Source organism: Lepus europaeus, chromosome 10 (assembly GCF_033115175.1).
Source record: "Lepus europaeus isolate LE1 chromosome 10, mLepTim1.pri, whole genome shotgun sequence".
In the NCBI taxonomy this organism is placed as follows: domain Eukaryota; kingdom Metazoa; phylum Chordata; class Mammalia; order Lagomorpha; family Leporidae; genus Lepus; species Lepus europaeus.
In genome coordinates, this window is record NC_084836.1 from 80,570,751 (window position 1) to 80,594,906 (window position 24,156).

The window sequence follows — 24,156 nt, forward strand, 5'->3', positions numbered from 1 at the left end:
GAGCTGGCTTAGGCTGACGCCAGGAGCTAGGAGTTCCATCCTGATCTCCCATGTGGGTGGCAAGGAGCCAAGTCCTTGGGCCATCATTTTTTGCCTCCTAGATGCGTTAGCAGGAAGCTGGATCTGAAGTGGAGTGGGATGCAATCCCAGGCACTCTCATATGGGATGTGGGCTGAACCATAACAGCTGTCTCAGAAAGTATATTAAAGAAAGAAAGTGATGGTCAGAACATGGGGCTAATTCCTTCCTTTACTGGGCAGAGAATGAGGAAAGAGATGCAGTAGTAGAAGGGGTGCCAGGAAGTGTTTTTGTCATAGAAGCCCAGGGCAGTGAGAGTTCAAAATCAAGTCATGAAAGACAAGCAGTGCCTGATGATACAGGAAGGGAAGGAGCCACAAGACCAGAAAGTGAGAGCTCTGGGAAAGTTCTAGATAAGAGAGGTCAGAAGCCAGACAGTGGGCCCATGGGCCCACGAAGGCCAGCAGTGAGAGCACCCTTTCAGAGAGCTCCATGTGATGACAGAGGGTCTGTCTCCAGCTGAGCACTGGCCAGCCTAGGAGAGGATCAGCCAGACGGGGTAATAACTGATGGTTCAGGTGTTGCTGCTGGGTTGAGAGACAAGGTCAGGTGAAAAGAAGAGATACGGAAAGGAGTGTTCAAGGTGACCTCTGCAGGTAAAGAGGAAAAGGGAAGAGGATTGAGTATAGATAAGCAGACGTTTTGTGGTAGAGAGGAAAAACAGGAGGACTTCCTGTTGAATGCTCTGATTGCTCCTATAAAACAGAGACAGATGTCAAGTAGGGAGGGAAGTGGATTGGGTGAGGTGCTGTGGAGGGCTCTGGCATAGAGCAGATGGTTTGGAGTATAATGGAATGTTCCAGGCTGTAGCAGGCCACCAAGCCATGCATGGGCTTCTACCCAGGGTGCTAATGCATTATTTTCTTTAATGGATTGCTCAGTTTCCACCTGTGACTTACAACTTGGAATAGATTTTGAACTTAATTTTTTTTTGCTAAAGTGACAGATATTTAAAATAAGAAACAGTTCGATATTTATCTGGCATCCTAGCTTTGCTCCAGTTCATTTACTTTTCACAGGTGTGTGGAGGAGAAAAGCGTGGTATTGTGTGCAATCCGGATAGCAAAGAAAAAACTGAAGCTCCAGATCTTAGCAGAAAGCCCTCTTTCGCCTGTTTTCTCTTTCTGCCGGCTTCCCTCTTTAACCTCTTCCTCTGTCAGTCCTTTTTAAAAAATGAGGCCCCGCTCAAGGCTGTATCAGTTAGCTTGTGCTGCCTAACAGACCGCCCAAAACTGAATACCTTAAAACAACCATTTAGCTTAGGATTTGCTGGGTCTGCAGGCAGCTCTGGTTTAGACCGGCTCATGCCCCTGTGGTCAGCTAGTGGTAAATGCCCTCCTTCACATGTCTTGTGGTCGTCAAGCTGTGGACTTCAAAACCTTATCCCTCCTCCTTGTGGCCTCTCATTCTCCTTCTAGCAGGCTTGTTCTCCACCCGCTGCTCCAAGTCGCAGGCAGCAAGTGCGTAAGGCTTTTCAAGCTTGTGCTTGCCTCACATTTGCTAATGTCACCTGGCCATAGTGAGTTGAAGCCATCCCAGATTCAAAGGATAGAGACATATGTATTTTGGTGGGAGAGCGAAGAACTGATCATTACAAAGTCCTGGCTTTGGCCTGGCCTAGCCCTGGCTATTGTGGTCATTTGAAGGAATGAACCAGTGGATAGAAGCTCACTTTCTCCCTGTCCTCTCCCTCCCCCGCTTCACTCTCTTTCAAATAAATAAGTCATGGGGTCAGCATTGAGGTGCAGTGGGGTGCCACCGGTTGCAACACTAGCATCCCATATCAAAGTATTGGTTTTTTTGGCTTCTACACCCCATGTGGAACATCCAGAAGAAGCTTCTGGCTCTTGGCTTCTGCATGGTCCAGCCCAGGCCATTGTGAAGTGAGTCAGTGGATGGAATATCTCTTTTCTGTCTCCCCTCTATCTCTGTCATTCTGCCTTTGAAATAAATAAATAAATAAATAAATCTTTTTTAAAAATTGTAATGAAGAGCCTATAAAAATGGAATGAGATTTTTAAAATATTCTTGCTTTTAGTATAGTCTGTCTGATTAGAATTTTGGGAAGAAAATATACCTCCTAAAAGGAGTAAAAGAAAATGCTTCTTAGGAAGAATGAAATAATCCTGGGATACCTTCAGCCTTCCAGATATATTCAGGCTAACTCCTTGGAGTTGCAGGCTCTCTCTTCAAAATATACCTATCGACTTCTTGTCCTTGTCTACACCAGTAACCCTGGAATATTGCAGTAGTCTCAGAAATGGTCTCCCTGCTTCCACACCCAAGAACAGCTGCATCTGTGCTTCAAAAATATGAGCCAAATCTTAACTTCTCTTGCTGTAACCTCTCACATGGCCTTTCATTCCCAGGGTTGTAAACAGTGGCTGCCTTCCTTTCCCACCTTCTCTTCAACCTCAGCTGCTACACTGTCCCCCACCCCCTGGTCAATGGCCCCAGCCTTCAGGGCCTCTGGGTGTTTCCTCCAGGTCAAGTATGTCAGCCCCAGGGCTTTGCCCACTCCCTCTGCCTGGTACCTGTCTCCCCCAAATTTCCACATGACTTGCTTTCTTTCCTGTTAGATCTCTGCTCAGACGTTAGCTTATCAGCAAGGTGTTCCCTGGAGTCCTTGTCAAAACTGTGCACCAGCCTTTTTTAGCTTCCCCATCTGCCCTCACTCTTGGTTTTTATTGCTTATTTGTAGACTGCCTCCTCCTGCCAGAATATAAACTTCTTCAGGGCAGGGCTTGTTGTGGGTTTTGTTCACTGCTGTGTCCTTAGGACCTGACTTAGACACATTCTTCAGTGCTTCTTGATGAAGGAGTGAATCTGCTTGCAGAGCAATGGCAATTCATGTGGCTCAGGGGCCTGAAACTTAGAGCTCACTGCCTGACTTTATAAATAAAGTTGTTTGTTTATTTTTGAAGATTTATTTATTTATTTATTTGAATGCAAAGTGATGGGGGATGGGAGGAGGGAAGGAGGAAGGGGGAGAGAGAGAGAAAAAAAGAGAGATCGTCCAGCCACTAGTTCCCTCCCTAAATGGCTGCAATGGCTGGGGCTGGTCCAGGCTGAAGCCAGGAGCCAGGACCTCCATCCAGATCTCCCACGTGGGGGCAGGGACCCAAGCATTTGGGCCATCTTCCACTGCCTTCCTGGGCACACAAGCAGGGAGCTGGATTGGAAGCGGAGCAGCCGAGACTCAAACTGGTGCTCTGACATGGATGCTGGCATGGCAAATAGCAGCTTAACCCACTGTGTGGCAATACTGGCCCTATTTATTTATTTGAAAGGCAGAGTTGGGGGCCGGGGAGGAGATATCTTCCATCTGCTGGTTTCCTCCCCAAATGGCCACAACATCTAAGGCTAGATCAGTCCAAGTCTAGAAACCAGGAGCTCCATTCCAGATCTCCCACATGGGTGGCAGGGGCCCAGGCACTTTGAACCATCTTCCATTGCCTTCTCAGCCTCATTAGCAGGTAGCTGTATCTTAAATGGAGCAGCTAAGACTCAAACTGGCACTCTAATATTGGATGTGGGTGTCACATGCTGCAGCTTTAGCCTGCTATACCACAATGTCATCCCCAGTAAAGTTTTATTGAACACAGCCTTACCCATTCACAAATAAATTGTCTGTGATGACTTTTGTATTATAAATAGCAGATTCAAATGGTTACAAGAAAGGCCTGAAAATGCCTCAAATGTTTATTATGTAGTCCTTTATAGAAAAGCTATACTGGATGTAAACCAAGCCCTTAGCACCCTGCCTGGTACATGGAGAGGGGAGTGGTGCTGCGGGTGTTGAGTTGTTATTGTTGTTGTTACCAGAAGGGAGTGTGCAGTTTCCCAAAGAAATGCTACTTGGGATGCTACAGTTAATACTTGTTCTTTGCCTCTGTCTAGGCCAAGGTACAACTCCTTGTTTTTGCTGTACATTCTGCCATAATTTGAATTTATAAGTAAATCCTTGGGAAATGAATAGATTACCTGCCATAGGTTGGTAACAACTTGGGAAACATGGAAGATTTGTTTAAACAGCTAGCAAGGGGTAGCTCTGCAAGATGTGGGCTTAGGCAGACTGGCCCTGTTGTCCTACTGTGTGTGCTGTATGGCTTCTAGGTATTTTTTGAGTTCACTGTATTTATCTTGAGGCTTAAATGTTTTAAGATGCCTTTAAACATAATCTCTAATATCCTAAAGTTTAAACATTGTTATAATGCCTGCATATATTTTCTTATGTTCCAGGGAATAATAAATCCCAAAGGGAGGAGCTGGACTCCATCCTCTTTCTTTTTGAAGTAAGTTTTTATTAAATCTTTCAGTTTTTAAAGATGATTATTGAAAATAAGGTATTTTAGGTCTTTAATTGTACTTCAAATCAGGTAAAGATGGCTGTTGATGGACATGTATCCTCCTTCCTTCCCTTCCCACCTCTCTCCCCTCCCCTTCACTCCTTCCTTCCCTGTTAATAAAGTTGCAAAGAATGTTGTGATTTTCTTTTTGTTGTTGTTGTTGAAAAGTGGGGAGGATTTTTCCTAGATGTAAAATCACTAGATAGAAGAGTGCAAATATGCACATTTTAAATGGTAGTAGATATTACTAGATTGCTTACTGTAAAGATCACATAAGTCTTATATAAATTTCCTGTGCTGTAGCTGACACTGAAGATAATTTGTCTTTTTCAGATTTGCAAATCTGACATGTAAAACTCATTGTTTCTAATATATATTTTTCTGGCTACTGGAGAGGGGCCATGTTCGTGTCTCTGTGTTTGGCATATATTCTTTTTAAAGTTGAAACTGTTAGGATGCAGTTTTTGCTCTATTAAGCCTAAAGTCTTTCTTGCCCAAATGTATTAGACTGGTGGCCACATTTCGGATACCTGGAGAACTACACTCAGGAATGAATTATAAGCTTTGCAAGTTAATTTTCTAGAAATGATCTTCGTTTCCTAGAAATCATTACTGGTTTGAAGAGATGTGTGCTTAGGTTAGCGTGAGAGGCTAAACCTTTATGGCTGGAGAGGAAAGGCCTGATGTGCACTCACTGCAGAGGAAAGCTCTCCCTGAGTATTTGGTGAGGGTCTCTCTAGGTTTATGGGAGAAAACCTCTCGCCCAGGACGTGGCCCGTGGCGGGCACTCCATCACCTTGGCTCCCGTTTCCTAACCCCGTATTTCATGGTGCTCATTGTGTTTCCTGTGCCCCTACCCCGGGGAATGAAACCTGTGCAGAGGAATTATTATTTAAAGGCCCAGATACTCCTATGTGTCTGCTGACCACAGTTTGAACTACTCCATTCACTTAGATTGTGTTAGTTACATGATGGTTGATGCATTTGCCAAAGTATCTAATGTACACGGTGGTTATGAAACAGGATGATAAAGCCCGCACTCCTGACATTTCCCCCCTGACCATTTGAAGAACTAGAATTTACCTAGGTGCTGTTCTTTGATGCCATCCTTTCTTACCCCTGGGGGCCAGTCACTCTACTGTGTTCTTATCCTTCTCCTTGTAAAAAACAGTGGTTTTGCCATTTGCATTTGTATCCTTAAATAATTCATTATGTAGTTTTATGTGGTTTCCAGTGTAACAGAAATGATCTCATATAGTAATAGTCATCTGTGACTTGCTTTTATACTCAGTATTATTCCTAAGATTCATCCATTTTTTTAAAAGATTTTTATTTATTTATTTGAAAGTCAGGGTTACCGAGAGAGAAAGGAGAGACAGCGAGAGATTTCCATCTGCTGGTTCACTCCCTAAATGGCTGCAATGGCCAGAGCTGGGCCAGGCTGATGTCAAGAGCCAGGAACTTCTTCTTCTTCTAGTCTTTCATGTGGGTGCAGCAGGGGCCCAAGCACTTGGACCATCTTCCACTGCTTTCCCAGGCCATAGCAGGGAGCTGGATTGGAAGTGGAGCAGCTGGGACTCTAACTGGCGCCCATATGGAATGCTGGTGCTGCAGGTGGCAGCTCCCAACCATGTTTTTAAATTTAGCTCTAATGTTTGCACTCCCACTGCTGGATTAAATGAATATAATTATTTATTTAGTTCCTACATTTTGTTTATAGGTTTTTTTGTTTGTTTGTTTTCTTGGTAAAGTGTCAGATTGTTTATGGATAATGAGTGGACAGGCTTACTAGTCAGTCTGTTCTTGTCTTACTACTCTTGCTCAGCCCTCCAGTAGATTGTAAATAAAAGGAATAAAACTGGCCATTCTGTTACTCATCTAAATAGAGCTTTGTTAATATATCAGCATTAAGAATGTCTTTATAAAATTTTTGCAAGTAGTCTATCAAATTAAATTAAAGATTGTTGCTATTCCCAGTTTGATAAGATTTACAAAAAAAAAAGTCATATAAGAATTTTGAAGTTTTCAAATTTTTTCCTGCAGTGATTGGGATCATCTTATGAGTGTTAAGATAGTGAATTACAATTCTAGATTTATAGATGGGCAAATATTTTGTTTACAGTTTTGAATTTATGATTTTGGATTCACAACTGAGGGAGGTTGGCTAAAATTTCCATTCGCAGTATTTTTAAAAATTATATATTTGCAAGGCAGAGTTACAGTGAGACAGAGAGAGAGACAGACAGACCAAGAGAGAACTCCCATCTGCTGGCTCACTCCTAAATGCCCGCAACAGCCAATGCTGGGCCAGTCTGAAGCCAGGAGCTGGGAACTCCATCTGGATCTCCCATGTGGGTGATAGGGCCCCAACTACTTGAGGCATCACTACCTGGGGTGCACATTAATTAGACACTGGAATCAGGAGCAGAGTTAGAACTTGACCCTAGGCTCTCAGATATGGGATGTCCGTCTTAATGAGCTTTTTAAAAATCACTAGGCCAAATACCCACCCCTCATATTATTTGTGACTGGTCCCATTACATAAAGGTTGTAGAACGTATTTTCAAGTGTTTCTCCTTTTCTGTTACATAAAACAGTTTCTCTAAGATTGGAATGATCTGTTGCTGGACTGTTGTTAAGTCTTTCCTATCAAAAAAAAAAAAAAAAAAAAAAAAGCCTGAAACTGGTTTGTTTGTTTGGTTGGTTTTTTTTTTTTGGTCTATAGGAAGATTTTAACCACTCATTCAGATATTTTTTTAATAGTTTTAGAATTATTCAGGCTGTCTGTTTTTCTTGATTCTGGTTAGGTAGTTGTATTTTTTTCTAAGAATCTGAAGCATTCTCACAATTTGTTCTTATTACCATCAGAGTTTTAAATCTCCTGGGCACAAAGAAACTTCTCTTCTCTAGAGGCTCAGGTCGTGACCCTGTCAGCTTCATCTGCCTGAAGTCGCTCTTCAGCGCCTTCACACCTTGTTATTGTGTATTATTATTTGTGTTGCGTGTTTTCTCTCTGCTAGTTGCCATTGTAACAATATTAAACTCTGTATTCAGGATAATCATTTCTTTACATGTATTTTCTTAAGGTCTTTTTCTTAGTCTTTGAGGACTTGGGCCATCTTCTATTGCTTTCCCAGGCCATAGCAGAGAGCTGGATTGGAAGTAGAGCAGCTGGGACTAGAACCGGCACCCATATGGGATGCTGGTGCCGCAGGCTGGGGCTTTAATCTGCTGTGCTACAGCACTAGCCCCTCAATAATCTCTTGATCCTTACTCATTTGTAGGCAGTTTATTTTCTTAACAATTTACTATATATTTCATATTTTATATCTGATAATTCTGTTGTTTCAAGTCTTTAGTTTTCTAAATCCATTGGTAGTTTTGGTGGCTTCTTTTCTTGCATCTTTTGTTATATACTTTTTTTTTTCCTAGACAAAAACCTTCATTTTATCAAAGTTTTTTTTTTTTAAGATTTATTTATTTGAAAGACATAGTGACACAGAGCTAGACAAAGCGCTATCTCCATCTGTTGATTGACCCTCCAGATGAGGACAGCAGCTGCATGTGGGCCAGGCCAAGGCCAGGAGCCAGGACCTCCATCCAGATCTCCCACATCAGTGGCTCATCACCTGCTGCCTTCCTAAGCAGAGTAGCAGGGAGCTGGATTGAAGTTGGAGTAGCCAGGAGTCAAAGTGGCACTCCCATGTGGGATGCCTGTGTTATAAGCATTGGCTTTGGCTTTCTGTGCCACCACGCTGGCCCTTAAAATTGTTTTGATTAACATGTAATTCTTGTGTATCTTTGTTTTCAGATTAATTGAATTAATATTATTTGAAAAACAGGGGAAGAGAGAGAAAGAGAAAGAGATGGAGATAGACAGTGATCTCTCATCTACTGGTTTACTCCCCATTTGCCTGCTATAGCCAGGGCTAGGCCAATCTGAAGCCAGGAGCCAGGTACTCACTCTGGGACTGTGGCCATGTGGCATAGTGACTCAAATACTTGAGTCATCACCTGCTGTCTCCCAGGGTGCGCATTAGCGGAAAGCTGGAATCTGTAGTGAGGCTGAGACTTGAACCCAGGCACTTGTCTGTTACAGGATGTGGGAGTCCCAAGTGGCATCTTAATGGTTGCACTAAATGTCTGTTCCTTGTATATCTTTATGGGACACAGTTCAATATTTCAACACATGTATACAGAGTAAACGGGCAGTTAGCATTCCCGCCTCCCCGCCCTTCCTCCTGTTGCCAGCCTCCCAGCTCCTCTCCTCCAGTTCTTTATAGAGTGTATAATATATTCTTGTGGTCTGTAGTCACTGCACTGCGCTGTGGATTGCTAGAATCCATTAGTTCTGTCTGTGCTTTGACTTTGAGACCTGTGTCAATTGAACACAAATTTAATACTGGTTTCTTTTAGAGGGCTTGTATTTGCTTTTTCTAGGAGTCTGGGAATTGTCTTACTGGGTTCACTTTAGCTCCATTTGAGGACCTGGCATATTAATTAAATTTCAGGTTCAGTCCTCCAAAGTCACCACGCAGAGGGGTCTAGGGACTGGAAAGAACAGACATCTGTAGTTGTAGTGCTGGTATTAGCATTCGATCCCTGGCACCCTGGCGTTGCTCATGGGTCAGATTTTGTCTCACATCTGCCTCCTTCCCTCTTCACTGCTTCTTCGTCCCCTACTGTGTTTTACACCTCTAGCTAGTTTCTGTATGTGCTCCAAAGCCCAGTAGTGCTTTCTTTTCTTTAAAGGTTTATTTATTTGAAAGGCAGAGTTACAGAGAGGCAGAGGCAGAGAAAGAGAGGGAGGGAGGGAGGGAAAGGTTTCCATCCACTGGTTCACTCCCCAAATGGCCGAAATGGCCAGAGCTGGGCCAATCCGAAGCAAGGAGCTAGGAGCTTCTTCTGGGTCTCCCACGTGGATGCAGAGGCCCAAGCACTTGGGCCATCTTCTACTGCTTTCCCAGGCCACAGCAGAGAGCCGGATTGGAGGTAGACCAGCTGGTACTGGAACCGGCACCCATATGTGAAGCCAGCACTGCATACGGCTGCTTTACCCCCTGTTTTCAAGAATTCCATTTGTTATCGTTGATCTTAGGACTTGTTCTGTAGCAGGAAAGCCCTTCAGAGACCCTAGTCCTGTGCCTTCCACTGAGGAAGTTTTGATACCTTCCCTTCATGCCTAGAAATTCTAGACTGAGGGGGGTGTTAATACTGATACATTACCATTGGCAGGGGATTAGTCGCCTACATAGTAGAACAAATATATATTATTCAAAGCTTCATGAAACTTTCATTTTGCATAGTGAATATGAATGGATAATGAACTTGCATCCCTTTTGTTTATGCCGCATTCTCACTCTGTCTCTGGCTTTAGAAGGGAGGTTGTAATTTCTGTGGTTCGTGCTGAGTGACTTCATTGTGGCTTTCTACGTTAGTGCCGTATAAAGAGATGCTTTATGAGGATTTCGAGGTGAGTACTTACGCATGTGTAAATAATTGGGAAAGGCTTCCTTTAGGAGAGGTGGAATTATGAAGATGTGTGAAATCACAAAGTGGATCCTGCGTAGGGATACTTTGTAAATAAGGAATGGGTTAGAAGAAAGGAAAGAGACAAGATACTTACAGCATGAAAGAAGAGAATATAAAGAGAGCTGGGCTGCAGGCTGGGTGGCCCCAAGTCTGCCGTGGTGTATGGTATCCTCTTTTTAGTAGAGGAGTGGAATAGTTGGAGTTAAAGTTTCTAGAATTTGTTAGCAAAATATTTCCTTACCTGTCCACATTTCAATTAAAAACACACTGAAAAGAAGTTTAAGTTCAAAATAGACGTGTGTTCTAGCATCGAAATGCTTCTCATTTGTTTCTGTGTGTGTGTTTTGTTTCTGTTTTTCAAACATCACAGAGTTTGAAATAGCAGGGAAAGAGGACATTTGATTTATATATTTCTTACTCTAACTTTTATCCAAATTACCCTGCCAGATTAAGCGTTTTTATGTCGCCATTATCCTTCCTAGAGGCCCGAATGGGTGCTCTGTAATCTGCCAGGTGGGGCCCAAGCTGGTCTCCTGCTCCGTGACCTCTCCCTGCCCCAGTGTGGTCCCTGTCACGTTCCCATGTTGCTGCTGTATCCCATGGAAGCGCCCTGCCAGGCTCAAGCTGCTTTGCCTCCTGACCTCTTTTGGCATTGTTTCACTTCTGCCCCTTGGTGTATGCAATTCGCTTTTCAGGGACTCGCCCTTTGCTCTTCTCCCCATCTGACCCATCCTTTCGGGCTGTGTTCAAACCCATTACTTCTTCTGTCAGCTCCAGCTAGAAGCTCATTTTCTCCCATGAACTCATGATAATGCCGCATGCTGCATGTGCTACCATGTGATGATAGCTGCATGTTCTTAGTTAGTCCCCAGAGTGGCTAGGTCTAAAGACTGCCTTTTTCTTTTCCTTTTTAAAGATTTGCTTATTTATTTAAAAGGCAGGGTGACAGAAAGGGAAAGACAGAAAGCGAGATCTTGTATCCATTGATCTTCTATCACTCCCCAAATGCCTACAATAGCGAGGGCTGGGCCAGGCTGAAGCTAGGAGCCAGAAACTCCATCCAGGTCTCCCACATGCATGACAGGAATCCAGGGACTTGGGCCATCTCCTGCCTTCCCAGGTGCAATAGTAGGACTTGGACTAGAAACAGGAAGCAGCCAGGACTCGGAGTGGCACTGTGACATGGGATGCGGGCATCCCAACCTGGCGGCTTCACCCACTGTGCCACAACATCTGTCCCATCTTCGCCTTTAACTAGAAGATACGGTTCCTGAGACCAGCAACTGTTATAATCCTTTGTACCCCTACGGTGACTTGTATGTTAGTGTTTATTACTGGATAAAAGTCTCTTAACTTCTCTACTTGTCTCCCACAGAATTATTTTTATTGCCTTAGTGTTAAAAACACTTTGTTTTCTTACCTGAAGCTAGATAAAAGCTATTGGAAAAAGGTATCAGAAGAACTGTCTAGATTGAGATCAGACTTTCACACTAACAAGCTTGATGGAGGCACTTAGCCTTTCTTAACCTTGGCTTCCATGTCTGTAAAGTGAGAGTGTGGACAAACCGACCTCTGGCGTCTCTTCCACATCTGTGAACCTATGATCCTACAGATGCAGCCTTGTTCTCCGAACAAGAACTTCATGGGGCGGGGCGGGTGTGTGTGTGTGTGTGTGTAGTCTTTTTGGCATGAAATTTAGTTGTATGCTTTCATTAAGGTTTTTTTAAAAAAATATTTATTTGAAAGTCAGAGTTACAGAGAGAGAGAAGGAGAGGCAGAGAGAGAGAGACAGAGAGAGGTCTTCCATCCACTGGTTCACTCCCCAGATGGCTGCAATGCCCAGAGCTGTGCTGATCTGAAGTGAGGAACCAGGAGTTTCTCCTGGTCTCCCATGCAGGTGTAGGGGCCCATGGGCTTGGGCCATCTTCCACTGCTTTCCCAGGCTATAGTAGAGAGCTGGATCGGAAGTGGAGTGGCCGGGACTCGAAGCAGCGCCCATATGGGAAGCCGGCACTGCAGGTGGTGGCTTTACCCACTACACCACAGCGCCAGCCCCCTTTCATTGAGTTTTAAATATTAAATTGTGTCAACGCTGATTAACCTTTGAATTTCCGTATATCTCAGTTGCTTCATTTCTAGAGCAGTGCTGTCCAGTACAACTTTCGCCAGTGGTTGGAGCTCTTGTTAACTGCACTGTCCAATTGGATAATCACTACCTACCGGGGCGGGGGTGGGGGGGGGGTGGGTTAAGTGCTTGCAAAGAAGCTGGTATACTTGAAGGATTTAATTGCAAGTCATTTTGGTTGATTTAAACTTCAATAGCCTCATAGGGCCAGTGGCTCCCATGTTAGGGTAGCTCTGAGCCTTCCAGTAGAGGCTTTATTCAAGTCATTTCAAAGACTGTTCCTCTTTGTTGAACACTTGGTGAGGTCCTCAGCATGTTGCACACCTGTGTCCTTCTAGGACCGGGCACTTTAAGAGCCCTACTGGAATGGTTTCTCTGGGCTTCTTTTTTTTTTTTTTTTTTTGACAGGCAGAGTGGACAGTGAGAGAGAGAGAGAGAGAAAGGTCTTCCTTTGACGTTGGTTCACTCCCCAATGGCCACTGCGGCTGGCATGCTGATCCGAAGCCAGGAGCCAGGTGCTTCTCCTGGTCTCCCATGAGGGTGCAGGGCCCAAGCACTTGGGCCATCCTCCACTGCACTCCCGGGCCACAGCAGAGAGCTGGCCTGGAAGAGGGGCAACCGGGACAGAATTCGGCGCCCCGACCAGGACTAGAATTCGGTGTGCCGGCGCCACAGGCGGAGGATTAGCCTATTGAGCCGCAGCGCCGGCCACCTCTGGGCTTCTTGTTATTACCAAAGTGCCCTTGGCTGAGGGCTGGGAGCGTTTTCCTCCATGGGTGGAGGAAGCAGCCCTCTAAAGTGCCCTTTTGCACACACCAAAGGGAAGAGCAATGCTCAATTGTATTCTACAGTTTCATGCTTGTTTGGAGATGGAAATAATTACCAGATATTTAGTACTTCACCCTCTACCTTTTGCCACCCACCTGCGTGCAAGATAAAGAAAACAGCTGTGGTGTCATTCCAAGGCAGACCACTGTGTCTCTGAGTCCCTCCTCTCTTGGGAACAGCTGCTGCTTTGGGAAACGCCTCTTACAGGGCGTACAGAGGAAGGGAAGCGTTAGCATGGCCCCTAGCGTATGTTTTCCCTATACTATTGAATACTCCAATTGGATTGTTTGAGATTTTCTCCAGTCCCCCTACTGGCTGACTCCCACTCCTCCCTGCAGTGTGGTGGGGATGCTGGATGGAGTGACAGGCCTCTCTGTGCACAGTCTTGCTGGGTAGAGTTAGGGGTGGGAGTCATAATTTGACCACTGGTGACTCTAGAGCTGTCGTGGAATCTGTGTCTTACTTTAGTGGAATTTAACATTGCCTGTCTTCTTCATTGCTCCAAGTCAGACAATAAAGGTAGTAGCTGTAGCTTCTAATTGTTTTCCTTGACGTATGTGAAAAGGACTTTTAAATAACTTCCCTGTTAATAGTAACACAACTGGATGCTCTCAGCTGTGCATAAGAAGGTATAACAAATGGCTGTTTTTCACTCTATACCTTTGCTTGCTTATGCAGTCCAGTAACTTAAGTGCTTGTTTAGAACTTTTCAATTTAATAGCACTGTTCTGCTTCAGATGTTAATACTGAATCACCTGAGAAAGCTAGGCTTATGTGTACAATCGGATCCCATCCTCCTCCTGCTCCTCTGCCTTCCCTGTTCTCCCTCTGTCTTCTTTGGTTTGGACTGCATCTTTTGTAACCCTTTGAAAATAAACTGGAAGCTCAAGTGCATGTTCAATGAAAAAGTCTGGGCTTGGCCGGCGCCACAGCTCACTAGGCTAATCCTCTGCCTGTGGCGCCAGCACACCAGGTTCTAGTCCCGGTCGGGGCGCCGGATTCTGTCCCGGTAGCTCCTCTTCCAGGCCAGCTCTCTGCTATGGCCCGGGAGTGCAGTGGAGGATGGCCCAGGTCCTTGGGCCCTGCACCCACATGGGAGACCAGGAGGAGGCACCTGGCTCTTGGCTTCGGATCAGCACAGCGCGCTGGCCACAACACACAGGCCATAGCTGCCACTTGAGGGGTGAACCAATGGAAAAAGGAAGACCTTTCTCTCTGTCTCTCTCTCTCACTAACTCTGCCTGTCAAAAAAATAAAACAAAAAAACAAACACACAAACAAAAAGCCTGGGCTGAATGCTAGACAAGACATTTAGGCTGCATGTCTTCAGGGATTACAGAACAGTCTCTTCTGTTGGTTTCTGTGATGGTCAGTGCCTTCTCCTACAAGCTAATAATACATAGCAAGATGCTGGAATCATGTTGTCCACTTACCTGGCTTCCCCAGTCCCGGCTCTCCTTGCTTTGTCGATCACTGCTTCCTGCAGGCTGTGCGCTGCTGTGTAGTATCCTGCGCCCCACACCCAGGTGAAGGACTTCCTTTGCAAACCTCTCACCCAGTTATTGCTTTTTATTTCTTTTTCTCAGAAGGACCACTTGACTATTATCAAGTAGAAGAGGGACAAGAGGAAATAAAATAAACAAGAAAAGGTGATTCGCCTCCAGTCCTTGGAATTTAAGTTCTTATTGGGGACTTCAAATATTTGGATACTTTAGTTTTTTTTTTTTTTCTTTGCAAAGAATAAATCCAATTTTGAATGCATCTTCTAGGTCACTGTCATAATTCTGGATGACGGATTCCAGTTAGGAGAAAGCCAGTATCAGTACAAATATCCTGGAGAATATTTCAAAATGAACCGAGTCAACCCACACATCCATTTCCCATCCCCAAAGGCATGATGAGTTCCTATTGGCCAGGAAGTGAATGCCACTGGATATCACATCAGAATATTGGGTCACAGTTATGACATGAGAAGTATATGTTATAGCACACTGAAAGTATTTTAACATGATAATAGAGGTGTATGATCCTCACTTTCTCCATAATGTCAGTCATATTTTGTTTTTTTGGTGTTGAACCCTTGTTCGGGAACAACTGCAAATGACAGCATTATTGTTATGGTGTAGTATGATCTGTCTATGTCTTTATTTTTTATTTTTGGACAGGCAGAGTTAGAGAGAGAGAGACAGAGAGAAAGGTCTTCCTTTTTCTGTTGGTTCACCCCCCAAATGACCACTATAGCTGGTGTACTGTGGCCAGTGTGCTGCGCTGATCCGAAGCCAGGAGCCAGGTGCTTCCTCCTGGTCTCCCATGCGGGTGCAGGGCCCAAGAACTTGGGCCATCCTCCACTGCACTCCCAGGCCACAGCAGAGAGCTGGACTGGAAGAGGAGCAACCGGGACAGAATCTGGCGCCCCCTGTCTTATGTCTTTTGTCACATGTCTCATGTGTTCCCTATGGTCTGTACTGGATACCGGGGAAATAATAAAACCCAGGGCCTAGGTCTTTAATGTGCTTATTTAATGAAAGCTTTTTTTTTTTTCCTAAAAAATTTTATGTGAAGGTCAGAACTACATGGGATGCGATGGGGGGTATAGATAGGTAGACAGAGGTATCTTCTACTCCCCAAATGGTCCACTCCCCAGTGGCCACAATGGCTAGGGCTAGGCCAGGTGGAAGCCAGGAGTCTGAAACTCCATCTCATTGCAGTTGGTTGTTTGAATTGGATTGCAGATGTTGAGTTGAGAGGAGCCATTCTCCTTGGGCCGTTCCACTTCCAGTTTAGTGTTTAAGAGTGCACTCTTCCTTAGGCATTGAGACTTACAGGTGAGAAACTTGGGAGTCACCCAACAGGACATACTGAATTACTCAGTTCAGCTTGGGAGAAGGGAAACTGAAGATAAGGTGTTTGTGGAAGTCTGAAATTACATTCTTGTGGTTGGTTATGTTGCAGTCCAGGCGCCCTAAGCTTCCTGGCATGCTGGCCCCTCACGGTGTGTTCCCCCTGACTTGTGGGTGACAGACACCCTCAAGAGGAGCTCCTGTAGAAGGCAGCACCAGTAAATGCTCTCGAGGATCCTCTAGGGGCAGATGGTAGACACTGTCGGTAGGCTAAATACATTAGAACGATCCCAGTAGAACCCGAGCCTGTTGTATTTATTATTAGGATAGCGGAAGATGCGTAAAGTTTTTTTCTCCTTTTTGTTGATTGAAGTTAATGTAGTAACACAAGTTGAAGGAGTTGGGTTCTTCTTAGATATATGTATATACATTTCAGAGAGAGCTGTACAAGGTCTGTCACTTGTCCACTTGGATGTGTCCTGTGCGAGCTGTTAGAGAGCGACATCTAGTGTTGGATGTGCTTGTGACACTGGGCAGGTTGGAAGGGAAGAGTCTGACCTGGAAGCACGCGTGCTGGCAATTGCTGCAGAACCCTGGGCATTGACTGAGGGAGCCTGATGGGGTGGTCAGTCCCGCGTGAACCCGCAGGTCTTGGATGACTTTTGACTGTGGCATTTCAGCGCTCCGTGTCAGTGTGGGAACCAAGTGTAGCATCTTGCTGGGGCTTTGTTATTTCTCTATTGATCACTCAACTTGGCAACTGTCTGAAGTGTTTTTCAGGTTTTGTTGATTTGTTTTATAGAAAATGGCCTAGAAAAGTCCACCAACTAGTTGCACTAGTTAGAAAATTAAAGAGACTCGAGAGCTAAAGCTGTTTCAGCCAGAAGCCAGAAACTTGCATGGCAGATCTGGCTGTGGCTGAGATCTCCTATGTGCAGCCCTTGTGTGGAAAGCAAACTCCACGGGGACCAGTTGTAGTGAGTGCTCTATTCAGGGCAAAACTCACATACTGTGGGTGGAATTATATGCTACTAATTTGGGGATTTGTGAAGGTCACTGGATGTTCTCATTAAAAGTGAAGAGTCTAGTGCAATTTGATTTTCTTTAAAAAAGAGATTAGACCTTTGCATGATCTTAAGCAAACTGAGAAAATAACCTCTTACAGACTATCAAGTGCCTATGTTTCCAATTTTCTGAATATTGCACTTTGATACCTACTAAGAAGTGTTGAATATTTCATTTTAGTACGTGATTACACTGCCCTGTCTTGTTCCATGGTGGTAGTATTTTCTCCACTCCATGGCTCTGTACCTCTCCTGGATGCTCCCTGCTGCCTGAACTCTCAGCCTCTGTGCACAGCCTCAGTGCCCTCCTGCGGGAGGGTCCTGCCAGCTGCTCTTTGGCCTGTGTTCTGTCCTTTCTGTCTCCCTCATTCCCATTGCTTTTATGACACAGATCCAGCTCTGCAGCATGGCATTCAAGGCCCTTTCTGACCTGGCCCCTGCCTCTTCCTCCTCTCCCCATCACCTGTCTTACTTCTGTGTTCACAGGCATCCCTGTGAGGGCCCCCCGGTAAGCAGCAGGGCATATTTGCCGCTGTCCAGCCTGTGTGCGATGCCCTCTCGCCCGGCTCACCTCTGTACCCTCCAGGCTGTCTCCCAGGCTGTTCTCCTGCGGAAGCAGGCCCTCTCTGTTCTCCCTTGCTGTGCATGTGCCAACACTCCCGATTTCCTTACCTTTCCCAAAACCCTTTAGAGCTGTATCTTTTACAGCAGGAACAGTGTCTTTTTTTCTCTTTGTTTCTGGTTTTTGTGTGGTACCTGGCAAAGAACGAGAGCATTTATTGATGAATTAAATAAGTGGTTGATTTGGAGGATATTTGCTTTATTCACCTGTGGTACCACCAGTTTAGAACCCCATCAATACCTTAGTAGTTAGCAGTGCTTGGAGATGATTTCGGTATTAGAAATCATTTTTGCAGGGCTGGTGCTGTGGCGTAGTGGGTGAAGTCTCCGCCTACAGGGCCGGCTTCCCATTTATTGGGTGCTGGTTTGAGTCCTGGCTGCTCCACTTCCAATTCAGCTCTCTGTTATGGCCTGGGAAAGCAATAGAGGATGGCCCAAGTGCTTGGGCCCCTGCACCCGCGTGGGAGACCTAGAGGAGGCTCCTGGCTCCTGGATTCAGATTGGTGCAGCTCCGACCGTTGCAGCCAATTGGGGAGTGAACCAGTGGATGGAAGACCTTTTTCTCTCTGTCTCCCTCCTTCTCTCTCTCTCTCTCTCTCTCTCTCTCTCTCTCTCTCTTTCTCTCTGTACCTCTCCTTCTCTCTGTGTGTAACTCTGACTTTCAAATAAATAGTTAAATCTAAAAAAAAGAAATCATTTTTGCTTTTATTGATTTCTCCCTTAAAAATGTCATATTTTGACTTTGTGAGTTTAAAACTTTTATTTCCCTTTTTAAAAAGATTTATTTTATTTATTTGAAAGAGAGTTACAGAGAGAGGTAGAGACAGAGAAAGAAAGAGAGGTCTTTCATCTACTGGTTCACTCTCCAAATGGCTGCAATGGCCAGAGCTGAGCCAATCCAAAGCCAGCTTCTTCCGGGTCTCTCCTGTGGGTGCAGGGGCCCAAGGACTTGGATCATCCTCTGATGCTTTCCCCAGCACATTAGCAGGGAGCTGGATCAGAAGTGGAGGAACCGGAACTCAAATTGGCATCCATATGATATGCTGGCACTACCAACCTGCTACAGCATAGCGCTGGCCCCCAAGTTTTGTTTCTTTCTTGTGTTATGTAGAATTCAAGTTTATAGATTTACCTCTTTTTTTAGCTTTGACCAGTTTTTGTTACATATGATTCACATTGTTGATTATATTTAACCTAAAATCCTAGTTTTCTTTTTTAAGCTTGGATATTGTTCAGAAGAGTATTTCAAAATCTCCCAAGTAATAGAGAAATTTTGTCAGTCTTTCTGAAAGCCAATTCTGATAGTCATGGTCTTTGGTAGAAGAATCTGACTTGTTTATATATGTGCTTTTTAAATATGATAATCAATATTAAAAAAGATTTATTTATTTGAAAGGCAGAGTAAGCAGAGATGGATTTGGGGATGGTGGGAGAAGTCTTGAATCTGCTGGTTCACTCCCCAGATGGTCACAATGGCCAGGGCTGGGCTAGGTGGAAGCCAGGAGCCTGTAACCCCATCTGGGTCTCCCATATGAGTGGCAGGGGCTCAAGAGCTTAAGCCATTTCCTGCTGCTTTACCAATTGCATTAGTGGGGGACTGGATGTGAAGTACAGCAGCCGGGACTCCACCAGGTGCTCATATAGGATGCTAGCATTGCAGGTGCCAGCTTAAGCTGCAGTGCCACAGTCCAGTCCAGTAACCAACATTTTTGGCTTTTAACTTCATTTGTGGGGAAGAGGTCACTGCTTTTTAACTTATACAATATGCTTTGCAATTTGGAATTGTGCTTTATTTTATTTATTTATTTATTTATTTTGACAGGCAGAGTTAGACAGTGAGAGAGAGAGACAGAGAGAAAGGTCTTCCTTCTGTTGGTTCACCCCCCAAATGGCTGCTACGGCCGGTGCACTGTGCCGATCCAAAGCCAGGAGCCAGGTGCCTCCTCCTGGTCTCCCATGCAGGTGCAGGGCCCAAGCACCCAGGCCATCCTCCACTGCCTTCCTGGGCCATAGCAGAGAGCTGGACTGGAAGAGGAGCAACTGGGATGGAATCCGGCGCCCCAACTGGGACTAGAACCCCGGGTACCAACACTGCAGGTGGAGGATTAGCCTAGTGAGCCACGGTGCCGGCCAGGAATTGTGCTTTCTATTTTCTTTCATTCCAATAATTATCTTTAAAGTTTAAATAAGCAAAATATTATTTCAACCATTTTTCTTCTAATTATGTATATTAAGAATAAAGTGGCTCACTTGGTTAATCCTCCGCCTGCGGCGCCGGCATTCCATATGGGCGCCGGTTCTAGTCCCGGTTGCTCCTCTTCCAGTCCAGCTCTCTGCTGTGGCCCAGGAAGATAGTAGAGGATGGCCCAAGTCCTTGGGCCCTGCACCTGCATGGGAGACCAGGAGGAAGCACCTGGCTCCTGGCTTCGGAACAGTGCAGTGCCGGCTGTAGCGACCATTTGGAGAGTGAACCAATGGAAGGAAGACCTTTCTCTCTGTCTCTCTCTCTCACTGTCTGTAACTCTACCTTTTGAATAATAATAATAATAAAAAGAATAAAACAATATTTGAAGTCTCATGCTTTTACTTTAACACTGTTTATCTTTTGTATTCTCGTTTCTCAGCTATTTTAAATAGTTTATGCTCATATAATTTTAATATAATGTTCTTAGGATGTTGCTTCTCTTATGATAATTATTTGAGGAATTTACTCTATTTTTTAAAAGTAAGCATTGCCATACAAATTTTCTTTAAAGATTATTTGAGAGGCAGGGAGAGAGCGGGACAGGGAAATATACACCTCCCATCTTCTGGCTCATTCCCAGGCCTGGGCTCACCTGGAGCCAGGAGCTAGAAACTGAAACCGGGTCTCTAATGTGGGTGGCAGGGACCCAACTACTTAAGCCATCATCTACTGCTTCCCAAAGACTTTATCAGCTGGTGCCGTGGCTTAACAGGCTAATCCTCTGCCTTGTGGCGCTGGCACACCGGATTCTAGTGCTGGTTGGGGCGCTGGATTCTATCGTGGTTGCCCCTCTTCCAGGCCAGCTCTCTGCTATGGCCCGGGAGTGCAGTGGAGGATGGCCCAAGTGCTTGGGCCCTGCACCCTCATGGGAGACCAGGAGAAGCACCTGGCTCCTGGCTTCGGATCAGCGAGATGCGCTGGCCGCAGCAGCCATTGGAGGGTGAACCAACGGCAAAAAGGAAGACCTTTCTCTCTCTCTCTTTCTCTCACTATCCACTCTGCCTGTCAAAAAAAAAAAAAAAAAAAAAAAAAGACTTTATCTGCAGAAAATGGAATCCAGAGCTGGGAATCAAACCCAGAAACTCAGATAGGAATGAAGGAATCTTAACCGTTAGTCCGAATGCCCATCCCTACTCCATTATTTATAACCATATTAACTCCAATTATGTACATACAGCTCACTGTCACAGTGTTTATACTCCCACAGCCTTATTTTTGTACTGTTTATTTTAATTAATCTCTGTATTTGCTGCAGTGTGGAACATGTAGTATGTTGAGGAAGGGAGATGTGTGCCTGATGTACTTCTAACTCTAGAATACCTTTTAATTTCAAACTTTAGTTGACTATAATTTTTGACTTATAGTGTATTGGTCAACTTCCTGTCACTATAACAAGATAGCTAAGACAGGTTACTTATGAAGGAAGGAGGTTTATTTTGGATCATGGTTTTGGTGGCTCACAGTCCAAGATCGAGTGAGCTTATAGGTTTGCATCTGGGGAGGTATGCAGATCACGTGGTGAACCAGGAAGCAGAGAGAGTAATGACTCAGCTTTAATATGTGCTCTTGTGAGCACTGCTTTCCATCCCCAGGCCCACTTCCTAAGCACCGTAACTGAATCATACCTCCACTCTCTTTGTGCTGTCAATCCACGACCTTGGGGCTTGACTGCATGAGTATGGAAGCCATATCCTAGTCCAACCATAGCATATGGTCTGTGAAAAAGGATCCAAGTGTCCTCTTGAATCTTTTAAGGACATGAATCAGAAGGTCTAAAAAATGACCCTATGTTTTTCACCAAATCTGTTTCAGAAGGAGGAATTGCCATCCCTCTTTTTGACAGTCTCCTTTGCTGACCCAAGATTCTAGGAATGTTCTACTTTAATGGGGACAGATATTATAAGGCAACCCCTTGCCCTGCCCCACTGTGCCCCTTTATAGATTCTTCTGTGCTTTGTTTAAGTAAAAATTCCTCTAAGTGTTTTATTAGTATATAAGATCCTTTACGCTTTTCTAATCTAAAGCTGCTTAATCAGGTTTTCCAATATTTTAAAACTGGTTGATTTCTGACATTTAGGAAGGAGAAATTAGATACTTCTTCTTTTTTTATTTTTCCTTTAGATTTTTTTTTGCCTTGTATTTTAAATCTGATTTTTGAAATGTTTTTACTCATCTCCTTGTTAGCCAAGCAAAGTATTGCCTCTCAAGTGATAATCTGATCAAACATTGAGCTTTGTTGGATGTTTGGAAACACTTTTTCATTCTCAGGTATTTCTATCAAGTGCCTGCTCTCCTGGGGCTCTGTTGCCCTCATGTTAGAGGGGAACATCTACCTAATGCATTAACATTTCCTTTTTTTTTTTCATGCCTCTACATGTAAACCAGAATTTGATTTCTTTTTGCCTTTTTTTTCCCACTCTATTTGCACGTGCAGTGCTTATTAGGAAACATTGTGTGCCAGGCACTGTTCCTGATGTGGGAATACTGGTAGTGAGGCCCTTTTCTCAGAGAATCCGCAGGCTGCCTCGTGGTGGAGTGGGCCTTGGGCCTTTCAGGCCGGGGAGCATCCTGCTGAAGGGTCTGGTTGAGTGGGCTTCTTACACAAAGCCATGTTTGAGTTTGATCTTCAAGTCTGAAAAGGATGTGACAAAATGGAGCTCTGCTTTCCTTACCCCATAACAGCATGGCTAAGCAGTATACCTACTGTGTTGTACTGCAAGGAATGGCCTAGGTAAGAAGAAAAGCATTATTGCTTTTATTTTTAAGATTATCTTCATCCAGCTGCATTTCATTTTAATTTTGAGGTTCCAAACAAATGTTGACACTCAGAGTTCAGTGAGAATGTTCTGTCTGCATCAAAGAATTGAGTCATTTTTAGTAAGAGGTGAGTCGACAGGCCCAAGACAGTAGAAAAACAAGTTGCTTGTTTTGTAGGTCTGCCTCGAGGTGTGAATGCCACCATGCCCTACACACATAGGTCCTTCTGAAACCAAAATAACACAGACATTCACAGGATATTTTCTTTGAATTGAACTGTCCAGTTCTCATCCCAAGTTTTCTGGACATTTATTACTAAAAAAAATGGAGCAGCTAAGACCTGTGTTCTTTGAAACAAATTCCGCTCTCTCTCATCAACATTCTCTGTGTCACACAGCGGGGGTGGGAGGGGCTGCCTCCCACTGTCTCTGCTGGCAGGCAGTGCAGGTGTAGAGTTGGTCTTTGCTTCAGTAGATTCCCTTACGTGAGCTGATATGTAATATTTTCCTCATTCTTTGCTGTCCTACCTTTCTAAGTGGAATTGAAATCAAGCGTGAATCCACTGGGATATGTTGCAATCATCTGGTAATAATTCGGGAAAAAAAAAGATTTATCATACAAATTAAATGAAGACCAGTAGTTTTAAAGTACACTGTAGCATCTTGTATAAACTCCAGCTTACATTTCACATTATTCCCGGTCATGCAGTAGGTTCTGGAGAAAAAAGAACTATGGATAATCAGTTAAAAGAATGACAGATTCCCTGATGTGCTGATCAGTAGTAATACCTAATTTCGATTTCGAGTGTGCTATAATGGATTACCATATAGATGCAGCTGAGCACCGAGCATTAAACAGAGCCATGTGTTTTTCAGAAAAGTAATATTTATTCACACTGTGTGGCTTTCTGGAATTTTTTTTTATATTTTACTCTCCAATGAAACTACAAACAAGATGTCAGTAGCTTATGTGGCATTCTCGGCAGTGTAGCTTAGAATATCAGCTGCAGTAGAAGAAATGCCAGATTGTAAAGGTAGGTTCCATCGGGGACTTTCTGGGGGACAGGCTTAGGATGTAGACATAGATGGTTGTATTGGGCTTTTTGTTGTTGTAGTTGACCTCATAGACTTTAATGTATGAAAAGAAGCCCTTGCTATATTTGGGTACAAAAAGAAGCATCAATGTGGGTAACATTTTATCAGCCTTTGAATTGTTTGTAAGATTCTGTCCATTTGAGAATATTCTTAGTAGCTCAGAAATTGGGCATGATGTTTCATATCCAACCCTTGTTGCGTTTGTTTTTGAGTTATCTTTAAAGTACATCCATTTTGTAAATCTGAAAGCTTCCACCCAGAAGTGGTGAGATGTTAGGCCTGACCTCAGAATGAGTTGGAGACTACTTTTCTGGCATACTGACCATATCCAGGAATCTATAAAAAGTGTTGTCTTGCTGTGGTCTGATTTTTCTGTTGTATACTAACAAAAGGAAACTAAGTGAAGGGAACTAATATGTATTTGGGAAAAATAAAAAGCGCAGTTCAGTACCAGGTTGGTTTCCTAAGTTGAAGAGATGAAGAACAGTGGAAGTGGTGGGGCTGCCGCTGTGGCATACAGGGTTAAGCCACTGCCTGCAGTGCCGGCATCCCATATGGGCACCAGTTCGAGACCCAGCTGCTCTACTTCTGATCCAGCCATCTGCTAGTGAACCAGCAGATGG

At 44.3% G+C, this 24,156-nt stretch overlaps 1 protein-coding gene across 2 annotated transcripts in view; it reads left to right on the forward strand.

The window, feature by feature from the left end:
* The window catches only part of RALGAPA2 (Ral GTPase activating protein catalytic subunit alpha 2), a 340,680-nt gene that overhangs the window by 31,560 nt on the left and 284,964 nt on the right, over positions 1-24,156 (forward strand). For both annotated transcript variants that reach the window (XM_062203794.1, XM_062203795.1), the window contains exon 3: positions 4,321-4,373. In XM_062203794.1, coding sequence (XP_062059778.1) covers positions 4,321-4,373 — 53 coding nt within the window. The remainder of the gene's footprint in view (positions 1-4,320; positions 4,374-24,156) is intronic.